Consider the following 14071-nt stretch of genomic DNA (forward strand, 5'->3'; position numbering starts at 1 on the left):
GAGAGAGAGAGAATGTGTGTGAGAGAATGTGTACCTCTGTCAGTGCGTCAGTTTGTGTAAGAGTGTGTGTGTGTGTCAATATGTGTGACTGTGTGTTTGTCAACATGTCTGTGAGTGTGTGTCAGTGTGTGTCAATATCTGTGTCAGCCTGTGTAAGATTATGTGTGTATGAGAGAGTCTGTGTGAGAAAGAGGGAGTGTTTGTGTGTGGGAGAATGTGTGAGAGAGTCTGTGTGTGTGCATATGAGAAAGTGTATGTATTTATGTCTAAGGTGTAAGAGAGTGTGAGTGTCTGACAGAGTCTGTGTGTGAGAGGCAGTGATTGAGTGTGTGTCTGTGTTTTGTGTGTGTGAGGGCGAGTCTATGTGTCCCGGTGGCTATGTATGTGTCCAGAGAGTATTTGTGTATTGTGTGAGTGAGAGAGGGTGTATATGTGGGAGAGTGTGTGACAGTGTCTCTGTGAGGGAGTGTGTGTGTGTGTGTGTGTGTGTGTGTGTGTGTATCTATTTCTAAGTGAGTGCTTTTATATGTGACAGTGTGTGAGGGAGAGGGTGTATGTGTGAGAGGGGAGTTTATCATAGGAGAAGATGGTGTGGGAGGGGAGGGGGACTGTGTGAGGGAGGTTAATGTGAAGGCAGAGGTGGAGAAATTTCTGGGGGGGCGGGGTGCTTGCGTGTGAGGGAGAGTGTGGGTGGTCAGGCCGCACTTGGAGTATTGTGAGCAGTTTTGGGCCCCTTATCTTAGAAAGGATGTGCTGGCATTGGAGAGGGTCCAGAGGAGGTTGATGACGATTATTCTGGGAATGAAAGGGTTAGTGCATTTGCTGTCTCTGGGCCTGTACTCACTGGAATTTAGAAGAATGATGGGGGTTGGGTTCTCATTGGAACCTATTGAATACCGGAAGGCCTAGATGGAATGGATGTGGAGAGGATGGGGGAGTCTAAGGCACAACCTCAGAATAGAGGGATGTCCCTTTAGGACAGAGATGAGGAGGAATTTCTTTAGCCAGAGGATAGTGAGTCTGTGGAATTCATTGCCAAAGATGGCTGTGAACCTTTAAAGCGGAGGTTGGTAAGTTCTTGGTCAGTAAAGGTGTCAAAGGTTATGAGGAGAAGGCAGGAGAACGGGGTTGAGAGGGATGATAAATCAGCCATGATAGGATGGCAGAACAAACTTGATGGGCCGAATAGCCTAATTCTGCTGCTGTGTTTTATTTGCCTGTGTGTTTTTCTCTCTCTCAGCTCCAGCAGCGAGGCGAGGTGTTCAGTGGATGTAACAGGCACCAGCTGCACTTCTCAGACCCTCCACCGTCGGCCAGCAGCCATGGACGACAACATCAAGGACCGAACCGCGTTCATCCGCAGCGCCAAGGACATCGCCAAGGAGGTGAAGCGGCAGGCAGCCCGGAAGGTGACCCGCGGCACGGAGCGCCTCCAGGACGAGTACGCCCGCCGCTCCTACTCCCGCTTTCGGGAGGAGGACGATGACGAGGACGAGGAGGAGGACTACCGCCGCCGATACTCCCGCACCGGCGATGAGGACGGGGCCTCCAGCGATGCCACTGAGGGCCAGGACGAGGATGATGAGATCTACGAGGGGGAGTACCAGGGCATCCCCCGGCGCCAGCCTGGGCTGGAGGAGGGCTCACTGGACGACGCCCAGCCCTCCGAGGATCACTTCCGCCCCCTCGGCGAGCTGGAGGATGAGCGGGAGAGGGGGCGCCAGCAGCTGGCCCAGCAGTACGAGCTCATCTTGCAGGAGTGCGGCCACGGCCGCTTCCAGTGGACCCTGTACTTCGTGCTGGGCCTGGCCCTGATGGCCGACGGAGTGGAGGTCTTCGTGGTGGGCTTCGTGCTGCCCAGTGCTGAGAAGGACATGTGCCTGTCTGATTCCAACAAGGGCATGCTGGGTGAGTGATCCACTACGAGGATCATCGACCCCTCCAGTCATTCTCCCCACCGGCATCCAAATCGGTCTTCCCTCTCACCCCTTCTCCTCATCTGTCCATAATCTCGCTCTGGTGTTTTCTCCTTCCCTTTCTTCCTCTCCTATCAGAATCCTTCTTCTTCAGCCCTTTACTTCTTCCACCTATCACCTCCCAGCTTCTTACTTCATCTCCCTCCACCACCCAGTCCCCCTCCCTCTCACCTGGTCTCACCTACCCATTCCCAATTTGACTTCCCATTCCCATTCTGACATGTTGGTCCATGGCCTCCTCTACTGCCAGGGTGAGCCCAACCTCAGCATGGAGGAGCAATACTTCATATTCCGTCTGGGTAGCCTCCATCCTGATGGCATGAACATCGATTTTTGCAAACTGCCCCTCCCTCTTTTTCTATTCCCCATTCTGGCTCCACTCTCACCCCTTCTTCTCACCTGCTCACCCCTCCATCCAGTTCCTCTCCTTTCCTTTCTCCCATGTTCCACTCTCCTCTCCTTTCAGATTCCTTCTTCAGTCCTTCACCATCTCCATCGATCCCCTCCTGGCTTCTTACTGCCTCTCTCCTCACCTGGTCTCACCTGTCACCTGGTCTCACCTATCACCTGCCAGCTTGTACTCCTCCCCCTCCCCCCACCTTCTTCTGCCCCTGTCCTTTCCGGTCCTGATGAAGGGTCTCCGACCAAAACGTTGACTGTTTATTCCCCTGCGTAGATGCTACCCGACCTGCTGAGATCCTCCAGCATTTTGTACGTGTTGGTCTGGATTTCCAGCATCTGCAGAATCTCTTATAATTAGGAATTAGTTTTGAATCGGTATTGGAATTGGTTTATTGTTGTCACATATACTAAGATACAGCGAAAAGCTTCAATTTATTATTCATCATCATTACGTGCCAGGTGGTATGACGTGCTGATCATGGACTTCCTCTCTCAATCCATGACCATGATTGTTCTTGGCAAATATTTGTATGGAAATGGTTGCCATTGCCTTCTTCTGGGCAGTGTCTTTACAAGACACTTCAAATATGTGACGTCATAACCGGGACTTGTGATAAGTACTGGCTGCTCATGCGACCATCCACCATCTGCCCCCGTGGCTTCACGTGACCCTGATCGGCGGGGGGGGGGGTGCTAAGCAGGTGCTACACCTTGCCCAAGGGTGACCTGCGGGCTAGCGGAGGGAAGGAGTGCCTTACATCTGCTTTGGTAGAGACGTATCTCCATCCCGGCACTCATTCAATTCATTACACAGTGTGTTGTGGTAGTATGGGTTAAAAAACGACAGAATGCAGAATTAAAGTGTTACAGTTACAGAGAAAGTGCAGTGCAGGCAGACAATAAAATGCCATAACAGAGCAGATTGTAAAGTTGACAGTCTGTCTTATCATAGTAGGGGACCTTTCAATGATCTTATAATAAGCTTCTCCCAATGTGCTGTGGAGAACATTCTAACAGGTTGCTTCATGTCTGGTATGGCGTTCATGGGTTTATGGACTATTCAGAAATCTGATGGCAGAGGGGGAGAAGCTGTTCCTAAAGGAGGTTCAGGCTCCTGTACCCCCTCCCTGACGGTAGTAAGGTAAAGGGATTACGTCCCGGATGGTGAAGATCCTCGCGGATGGATGCCTCTTTCGTGAGGTGCTGCCTTTTGAAGGTGTCCTGAATGCTGGGGAGGTTAGTGCCCATGATGGAGCTGATGAGTTTACAACCCTCTGCAGCTTTTTCCAATCCTGTGTAGTGGTCCCTCCATACCAGACGGTTATGCAACAGGGGTGTCCAATCGGTTTTACGCCATGGACACCTACCATTAACCGAGTGGTCTGTGGACCCCTGGTTTGGAAGGACGTGGGGCAAACACGGACAGATGGGCAGCTTGGTTGACATGGACTGGATGGGCCAAATGGCCTGTTTCCATGCTGTAAGAGAGTTGGGGGGGGTGCAGGTGTAGAACTTGTGAAGTGTCCCAGGATTGTCAGAGGCCAACAGCAGAATTTATTGTCATTTGCTCAAGTACATGAATGCAATGAAAAACTCGGCCCGAAATGTCAACTGTTCGTCCCCTTCCATAGATGCTGCCTGACCTGCTGAGTTCCTCCAGCATTTTGTGAGGGAGCATTACAGTTGATATTCAATACGTAACGTCCCCTGCGGGTGGCTACGGGATCTGTCCCCAGTATGGGGGCCTCCAGAGTGTGACCTCTATGTCAGAATCAGGTTTCATATCACTGGGATACCTCGTGAAATTTGTTGTTTTGTGGCAGCCGAAGAGTTCAATACATAATTTAAAAAAACTATAATTTACAATGAAATGAAATAAGTAGTGCAAAAAAAAAGTGAGGTAATGTTCATTGTTCATTCAGAAATCAGACGGCGGAGGGTGAGAAGCTGTTCCTGAATCGTTGAGAGTGTGTCTTCAGGCTCCTGTACCTCCTTCCTGGATGGTAGCAATGAGAAGAGGGCATGTCCTGGGTGATGGGGGTCCTTAATGTTGGATGCTGCCTTCTTGGGGCATTGCTTTTGAAGTTGCCCTCTGGGGCCCAAGTAGTGTTACAAAGTTCAAAGAACATTTATTATCAAAGTATGTGTACCATATAAGTGTGGCACGTGGCCAAGTGGTTAGGGCGTTGGGCTCACAATCTGAAGGTCGTGAGTTCGAGTCTTGGCCAGGCCAGCGTGTTGCGTCCTTGAGCAAGGCACTTAACCACACACCGCTCCAGTCCACCCAGCTGAAAACGCTGGGGGTTAACCTCGCGATAGACTGGCGTCCTATCCGGGGGGGGGGGAGTCTTGTACTCTCAGTTGCTTCACGCCAACTGGCAGAAACCGGCCTGGTGGGCCACAAGGCTCGGGACAGAATTTAACTAATGTGTACCACATACAGCCTTGAGATTTGTCTTCTTGCTGGCAGCCACAAAACAAAGAAGCAATAGTTGCACAGCCAAGGTCACAGCAAAATGACTTGAACACATTGAGAGAATGGGCAGAGAAGTGGCAGATGAATACAGCATTAGGGGTGTATTGTGAGGTGCTGCTATTTGGTGGGAAGGTAAAGGTGTAGTCTATCTTATTACTCGGGGGTGGGGGAGAGAATTTAGAAATCCAAGGTACAAAGGGACATGGGAGTCCTTGTGCAAGATTCCCTAAAGGTTAACTTGCAGATTGAATCAGTGGTGAGGAAGGCAAATACAATGCCAGCATTCATTTCAAGAGGGGTAGAATATAAAAGCAAGGACGTAATGCTGACGCTTTATAAGGCACTGGTCAGACCGCTCTTGGAGTATTGTGAGCTCCGTATCGAAGAAATGTGCCAGCATTGGAGAGGGTCAAGAGATCGTTCGTGTGAATGATCCTGGGAATGCAAGGGTTAATGTATGTTTGATGGCTCCGGGCCTGTACTCACTGACGTTTAGAAGAATGAGGGGGTGGGGGTGGATCTCATTGAAACCTATTGAATATTGGAAAGCCTAGAGAGAGTGGACAGTGGACAGGGAGAAGATGGTTCCTGTAGTGGGGGAGTCTAACACCAGAGGGCATAGCCTCAGAATAGAAGGATGGCTCTTTAGAACCACTAAGAGGAATTTCTTAAGGTGGTGAATCTGTGGAATTCTTTGCCACAGATAGCCGTGGAGGTCAAGTCATTGGGTGTGTATTTAAAGCAGAGGTCAACAGATTCTTGATTAGTAAGGGTGTCAAAGGGAGAAGGCAGGAAATGGGGTTGAGCGATAATAAATCAGCCATGATGGAATGGTGGAGCTGACTTGGGCTGAATGGCCCAACTCTGGGCCTATATCTGATAGGACGGGTGGATGGAAATGATTGGCTTCACCCTACCACCAACCCAGACACACTCTCTCTGCTTTCTCCCGCAGGTCTTATCGTCTACCTGGGAATGATGGTGGGGGCGTTCCTGTGGGGGGGGCTCGCAGACCGGCTGGGGCGGAAGCAGTGCCTCTTCATGTCACTTTCCGTCAACTGCGTCTGTGCCTTCTTCTCCTCGTTCGTCCAGGGCTATGGGATCTTCCTGTTCTGCCGCCTGCTCTCAGGCATCGGGTGAGGAAGCAGCTCCGTCCCCTCAGGACCGGCCCGGGTCGCCTGGCCCCCTTCCCCATCCGCAGATCAGCTCCAGGGGGACATGTCAGTAGTGGACCAGGTCTTGGGTTAGAGAGGGAGAGGGAATCAGCCAGGGATCCTGTTCCCCATCACTGCCCAGTGACCCCGGGGTTAGAGAGAGGGAGGGAATCAGCCAGGGATCCTTCTCCCCATCACTGCCCAGTGACCCCGGGGTTAGAGAGGGGGAGGGAATCAGCCAGGGTTCCTGTACCCCATCACTGCCCAGTGACCCCGGGGTTAGAGAGAGGGAGGGAATCAGCCAGGGATCCTTCTCCCCATCACTGCCCAGTGACCCCGGGGTTAGAGAGGGGGAGGGAATCAGCCAGGGTTCCTGTACCCCATCACTGCCCAGTGACCCCGGGGTTACAGAGGGAGAGGGAATCAGTCAGGGTTCCTGTACCCCATCACTGCCCAGTGACCTTGGGGTTAGAGAGGGAGAGGGAATCAGCCAGGGTTCCTTCTCCCCATCACTGCCCAGTGACCCCGGGGTTAGAGAGGGGGAGGGAATCAGCCAGGGTTCCTTCTCCCCATCACTGCCCAGTGACCCCGGGGTTAGAGAGGGGGAGGGAATCAGCCAGGGTTCCTTCTCCCCATCACTGCCCAGTGACCCCAGGGTTAGAGAGGGAGAGGGAATCAGTCAGGGTTCCTGTACCCCATCACTGCCCAGTGACCCCGGGGTTAGAGAGGGAGAGGGAATCAGCCAGGGTTCCTTCTCCCCATCACTGCCCAGTGACCCCGGGGTTAGAGAGGGAGAGGGAATCAGTCAGGGTTCCTGTACCCCATCACTGCCCAGTGACCCCGGGGTTAGAGAGGGAGAGGGAATCAGCCAGGGTTCCTTCTCCCCATCACTGCCCAGTGACCCCGGGGTTAGAGAGGGAGAGGGAATCAGTCAGGGTTCCTGTACCCCATCACTGCCCAGTGACCCCGGGGTTACAGAGGGAGAGGGAATCAGTCAGGGTTCCTGTACCCCATCACTGCCCAGTGACCTTGGGGTTAGAGAGGGAGAGGAAATCAGCCAGGGTTCCTTCTCCCCATCACTGCCCAGTGACCCCGGGGTTAGAGAGGGAGAGGGAATCAGTCAGGGATCCTGTTCCCCATCACTGCCCAGTGACCTTGGGGTTAGAGAGAGAGGGAATCAGCCAGGGTTCCTTCTCCCCATCACTGCCCAGTGACCTTGGGGTTAGAGAGAGGGAGAGGATGGGGAATCAGCCAGGGTCGTTGCTCCCCGTTACCATCTCGAGAGCAGTGTTTCTAATCCCCGTCTCTGTCTGCATTTCCTTCTCTAGGATTGGAGGCTCCATTCCCATTGTCTTCTCCTACTTCTCAGAATTCCTGGCCCAGGAGAAGCGCGGGGAGCACCTCAGCTGGCTGTGCATGTTCTGGATGTTTGGGGGGATCTACGCGTCTGCCATGGCTTGGGCTATCATCCCCCACTACGGTAAGCACCCTCCGCACAGCGAGCTTTACGCTGCCTCTACCCTGGCCTTAGTTTCTGGTATCTGCCCTTCTATCATCAAATAATCCGCATCATTCCCAAATGAAAAAGCTGCCACGCTTCTCAGGCATGCATACCGGAAAGTCTCCAGAAAGACCATGGACACTACCTCCTCCCTCCCCTGGGACACCGAGCATGGCTGTATCCTGGGAAGAGAGGAAAGGAGACAGCTTAGACACAAGAGATTCTGCAGATGCTGGAAATACAAAATGCTGGAGGAACTCAGCAGGAATAAACAGTCAATGTTTCAGGCCAAACCCTTCATCAGGATAAAGCTCCAGGTTCCTTAAGGTTGTCATAGCCCGGGTGGTCGCAGGGGCAATCTCCCACTGCCTATTAAATGCTCCCAATGGCGTGCGTCTCAAATAGCCTCTGACCACTGAGCCCAGCTCCCGACCTTCACGTGTGGATCAGTTACTAAGCCTGGCGGAACCGTTTCTACTGACAGGAGAAGGGGGAAAGGCAGATTACTGGCACCTTAAAGCCAGTCGCTTCAGGCAGATGGGGCTCGTCAGCCGTGGTTGGCAGCCCATCTAGGAGAAGGAAAACTCTGATCTCAAACCTCCGCAGCCTTGCGGCTGTACCCACTCATGGGGAAGGCTTCGGAGTAAACGCTGAGGGAGAAACCAGAGCTGGAGTCCCTAAGGCAGTCCGATGTTGAGTTCAACGCTGACTGACAGTTCCTGCAACGCCACTGGTGCCAAACTGCATCAGCATCTGCCGTTCCTTTGTATTCATCAGCTGCATGCAGAGAGGGTGAGCCTGCTGCATGGGTATGAGCTTGCTCTCCATACTGCCCACGTAGATAGCTGGGACACAACATCTATGATTCACCCCGACCAATGAAGGCCTGCCTTACCTGCTGAATTCCTCTATGAGGGGTGATTGATACGTTCGTGGCCTAAGGTAGAAAGAGTCAATTTTAGAAAACCTAGCACATTTATTTTTCAACGTAGTCCCCTCCTATATTTACACACTTAGTCCAGCGGTCGTGGAGCATACGGATCCCTTCTTTGTAGAACCGGTCCCCAGCAGGGGTGATTGATAAGTTTGTGGCCTAAGGTAGAAGGAGATGAGTTATTAACTTCAAACTTTCTGCATTATCACTCAAAGAGTTGAACTGCACGTGCATGTAACGAGAGCGTCTTGGACCTCCAGGTGGTCCACAGCAGGGGTGATTGATAAGTTCGTGGCCTTAGGAGAAAGCAATGAATTATACAGCTCTCGTTACATGCACGTGCAGTTCAACTCTTTGAGTGAAAATGTAGAAAGTTTGACGTCAATAACTGATCTCTTTCTACCTTAGGCCACGAACTTATCAATCACCCCTGCTGTGGACCACTTTCTGGAGATCCAAGATACTTGGATCCAGCTTCTACAAAGAAGAGATCCATATGCTCCACGACCGCTGGACTAAGTGTGTAAATGTAGGAAAAATAAATGTGCTAGGTTTTCTAAAATTGACTCCTACCTTAGGCCACAAACTTATCAATCACCCCTCGTAGCATTTTTGAAGAGTTCAACTTGACCTTGTGGACCTATAAACAGCTGCCCTGGCCATCCCAGGAGGAGAATGACAAGGAGACCCCTCCCCAACTAAAACACCTACCCCTCCGGGTTCCTGCCCAGTGAGGGAACATAGAACATAGATCAATACAGCACAGAACAGACCCTTCGGCCCATGTATTTCTCCTAAATCAATCTAACCCTCCCTTCCACATACCCTACATTTTCCTTTCACCTAGGTGCCTGTCGAAGAGTGTTTTAAATGTCCACAGTGCATCTGTCTCCACCACCACACCTGGCAGCAGGTTCCACACACTTATCACTCTCTATGTAAAAAAAACTTGCCTCTGACATCCCCCCTATACTTTTACTCTGGGGAAAAGTCACTGGCTGTCATTTCATCTCTGCCTCTTATCTCTATCGTCACCTTTCTCTCCAAAGAGAAAAACCCTAACTAACTTAGGTTTTCCTTATAAGAAATGCCCTCTAATCCAAGCAGCATCCTGGTAGATCTCCTCTGCACCATCTCTAAAGCTTCAACATCCTTCCTATATGAAGCAACCAGAAATGATCACAATACTGCAAGTTAAATGTAGCTAGAGCTGCAACATTATCTCATGGCTCTTGAACTCAATCCCCTGACTAATGAAGAGCAACAGACCACAGGCCTTCTGAACCATCCTATCAACTTGCATGGCAACTTTGAGGGATCTATGGACAAGATCCCTCTGTTCCTCCACACCAAGAATCCTGCCATTAACCCCGTATCCTGCCTTCAAGTCTGACCTGCCAAAATGAATCAATTGACACTTTTCCAGATTGAATTCCATCTGCCACTTCTCAGCCCAGCTCTGTATCCTGTCAATATTCCACTGAAACCTATGACCACCCTCCACACTCCCCACAGCTCCACCTATCCTCGTGTCATCTGCAAACTTACTAACCCACGCTTCCACTTCCTTATCTGTCATTTATAAAAATCACAAAGAGCAGGGGTCCCATATCACATGTTCTACCAGTCAGCTGACCCCAGCAAAATCTTCTATGGGGTGGCATGCTGGGGCAATGGCATCAACACGGGTGATGCCCACAGACTCACTAAACTGATTAGAAAGGCTGGCTCTGTTATAGGAGTCAAACTGGACACACTGGAGGCTGTGGTAGAACAAAGGACCCCACAGAAAACCCTGGCAATTCTGGACAATGTTTCCCACCCTCTGCACACCACCTAGGCTGAACAGAGGAACACTGTTAGTAATAGACTAAGAGAACTGCACTGCTCCAAAGAGCGCTATGTGAGGTTATTCTTACCCTTGGCCACTAGGCTCTATAATGAATCAACCTATAGCTGGGGAAGTGATGACCCTCTCCTGTTAGACTGTTTGAGGTAACTTATTTTATTCTTCCTACTAATATTTATATCTCTTCACTTGTAATGCTCCTGTGACACTGTAATTTCCTCTTGGATCAATAACTTGCATGGATCTACCTGATCCCCGTGAAACACCACTGGTCACCGACCTCCAGGCAGAATATGCTCCATTTACAACCACCCTTTAGCTGCTGTGGGAAAACCAATTCTGAGTCCACACAGCCAAGCTTCCCTCGGTTCCATGCCTCCTGACTTTCTGAATGAACCTGCCGAGGGGAACCATGTCAAATAGCACAACAAAATCCATATACACTTCTCTGCCTTCATCTGTGGAGGGAGAAAGGGAACCGGTCAGAGTTCCTGTTCCCCATCACGGCCCAGTGACCCCGGGGTTAGAGAGAGAGGGAATCAGCCGGGGTTCCTGTTCCCCATCCTGTGACCCTGGGGTCAGAGAAAGGGAGGAACCAGTGAGAGTTCCTGCTCCCCATCACTGCCCTGTGACCCCGGGGTTAGAGAGAATGGGAATCAGTCAGGGTTCCTGTATCTCATCACTGACCAGTGACCCTAGGGTCAGAGAGAGAGAGAGAGAGGGAATCAGCCAGGGTTCCTGTATCTTATCACTACCCAGTGACCCTGGGGTTAGAGAGAGGGAGGGAAACAGCCAGGGTTCCTGCTCCCCATCACTGCTCAGTCACTTTGGGGCCTGAGAGCAGGAGCCACTTCAGGTCCAGGGTCAGCAGCCCCCACCCCTACCCACCCCACGCCGATACAGAACACAGCCTCACCCTGGCTGCAGGAATGTCAGGCAGCCAACTGAGTCCAACTGACTGCAGTTCAATAACTGAGTGGGGTTCAGCCCGGACAGAGTTGGCCCTCTGCTCACAGCCGCAATGCCCAGGAATTAAGGAGTCTACAGAATCTGGTGGATACAGCCCTGTCCATCATTGGCAAAGCCCTCCCCACCCCTGGGCACATCTAGAAGGCGCGCTGCCACAGGAGAGCAGCATCCATCATCAGGGACCCCCGTCACCCAGGCCGTGCTCTCTTCTCGCTGCTGCCATCAGGAAGGTGGTACAGCAGCCTCAGGACACACACCACCAGCTTCAGGAACAGTTATTACCCCTCAGCCATCAGGCTCCTGAACCAGTGTGGACTCTACACAAACTGACTCCACAACCTATGAACTCACTTTCGAGAACTCTGCAACAGATCTTCTCAGTGTTCATTTTATTTGCACATAGTTGTTGTCAGTCTTTGTTTATGTACATTGTTCTGCAAATTCTACTTTATTTATTTATTTTCCTGTAAATGCCTGCAAAAAAATGGCCATGAGCCCTGGCAGTGGGAGGCTCACTCCCCCTCCCCAACAACTGACCGGTCTTCACTTGGACCAGCTGCTCTGGGCCAGAACAGCTCCTTCACCAGTCAGGAAGCCACCTCACAGGAGGGTCCTGGTAAAAGATGGACATCTCTCGCAGAGCAGGTATACTGGGGGTCTGAGAGACATCCCTCCTCCCCCACCAGGAGATGCAGGACAGCAGCAGAGACACCGGGTTCCCATTTTCCCCTAGAAGAAATCCAATAGCATCCTCCCCTGGCTCTCTGTGGGAAAGGGAGAAAGAGTTTCACTCTGTGTCTGACCCCGGGAGTGCGTGATGGGACAGCGTAGAGGGAGCTTCACTCTGTGTCTGACCCCGGGAGTGTGTGATGGGACAGTGTGGAGGGAGTTTCACTCTGTGTCTGACCCCGGGAGTGTGTGATGGGACGGCGTGGAGGGAGCTTCACTCTGTGCTTGACCCTGGGAGTGTGTGATGGGACAGTGTAGAGGGAGCTTCACTCTGTGTCTGACCCCGGGAGTGTGTGATGGGACGGTGTAGAGGGAGCTTCACTCTGTGTCTGACCCCGGGAGTGTGTGATGGGACGGTGTAGAGGGAGCTTCACTCTGTGTCTGACCCCGGGAGTGTGTGATGGGACAGTGTAGAGGGAGCTTCACTCTGTGTCTGACCCCAGGAGTGTGTGATGGGATGGTGTAGAGGGAGCTTCACTCTGTGTCTGACCCCGGGAGTGTGTGATGGGACAGTGTAGAGGGAGCTTCACTGTGTGTCTGACCCTGGGAGTGTGTGATGGGACAGTGTGGAGGGAGTTTCACTCTGTGTCTGACCCCGGGAGTGTGTGATGGGACAGTGTGGAGGGAGTTTCACTCTGTGTCTGACCCCGGGGGTGTGTGATGGGACGGTGTAGGAGAGTCACTCTTTGTCTGACATCTGTGTGTGTGATGGGATGGTCTGAGGGGAGCTTTACTCTGTGACTAACCTGTTTTGTCCTCTCTACAGAAGAACTACACACCATTCTGCATTATGCCTGGACTGCAGTGTGATTGTTACTCTCTCCTTCTCTGTAACTCTCTCCATCTTCTCTCTCTCTCTTTCTCTTCTCTCTTTGCTGATAATTCTATTCACCCTTCACTGCTCCCTTCCTGTCTTCCACCTTTTGCCATTCTCCCCCTTCTCACCCTTCCCTCCCTCACTCACCCTCCTCACCCCCTCATACTCTCACCCCTCCCTCCCTCATACTGTCACTCCTCCCTCCCTCCCTCACCCCCTTTCACCCCATCATACTCTCACCCCTCCCTCCCTCACCCCCCCATACTCTCACCCCTCTCTCCCTCACCCTCATACTCTCACCCCTCCCTCCCTCACCCCCCCATACTCTCACCCCTCTCTCCCTCACCCTCCTCATACTCTCACCCCTCCCTCCCTCACCCCCTCATACTCTCACCCCTCCCTCCCTCACCCTCCTCACCCCCTCATACTCTCACCTCACCCTCCTCACCCCTCATACTCTCACCCCTCCCTCCCTCACCCCCATACTCTAACCCCTCCCTCCCTCACCCTCCTCACCCCCTCATACTCTCACCTCACCCTCCTCACCCCCTCATACTCTCACCCCTCCCTCCCTCATACTGTCACTCCTCCCTCCCTCCCTCACCCCCTTTCACCCCATCATACTCTCACCCCTCCCTCCCTCACCCCCCCATACTCTCACCCCTCTCTCCCTCACCCTCATACTCTCACCCCTCCCTCCCTCACCCCCCCATACTCTCACCCCTCCCTCCCTCACCCTCCTCACCCCCTCATACTCTCACCTCACCTCTCCTCACCCCTCATACTCTCACCCCTCCCTCCCTCACCCCCATACTCTAACCCCTCCCTCCCTCACCCTCCTCACCCCCTCACCCCCTACTCTCACCTCACCCTCCTCACCCCCTCATACTCTCACCCCTCCCTCCCTCATACTGTCACTCCTCCCTCCCTCCCTCACCCCCTTTCACCCCATCATACTCTCACCCCTCCCTCCCTCACCCCCCCATACTCTCACCCCTCTCTCCCTCACCCTCATACTCTCACCCCTCCCTCCCTCACCCCCCCATACTCTCACCCCTCTCTCCCTCACCCTCCTCATACTCTCACCCCTCCCTCCCTCACCCCCTCATACTCTCACCCCTCCCTCCCTCACCCTCCTCACCCCCTCATACTCTCACCCCTCCCTCCCTCACCCTCCTCACCCCCTCATACTCTCACCTCACCCTCCTCACCCCTCATACTCTCACCCCTCCCTCCCTCACCCCCCATACTCTCACCCCTCCCT

The 14071-nt window shown here is 52.7% G+C and overlaps 1 protein-coding gene across 7 annotated transcripts in view; it reads left to right on the plus strand.

Moving 5' to 3' along the window:
• Positions 1-14071, plus strand: part of LOC134343001 (synaptic vesicle glycoprotein 2A-like) — a 65017-nt gene that overhangs the window by 2230 nt on the left and 48716 nt on the right. For 6 of the 7 annotated variants that reach the window (XM_063041788.1, XM_063041793.1, XM_063041789.1 and 3 more), the window contains exons 2-4: positions 1241-1908; positions 5810-5990; positions 7337-7488. In XM_063041788.1, coding sequence (XP_062897858.1) covers positions 1323-1908; positions 5810-5990; positions 7337-7488 — 919 coding nt within the window. In that variant the 5' untranslated portion in view covers positions 1241-1322. Of the gene's footprint in view, positions 1-743; positions 810-1240; positions 1909-5809; positions 5991-7336; positions 7489-14071 lie in introns of all 7 variants that reach the window. The other variant, XM_063041787.1, reaches the window with a different exon arrangement.

Source organism: Mobula hypostoma, chromosome 2 (genome assembly GCF_963921235.1).
Source record: "Mobula hypostoma chromosome 2, sMobHyp1.1, whole genome shotgun sequence".
NCBI lineage: Eukaryota > Metazoa > Chordata > Chondrichthyes > Myliobatiformes > Myliobatidae > Mobula > Mobula hypostoma.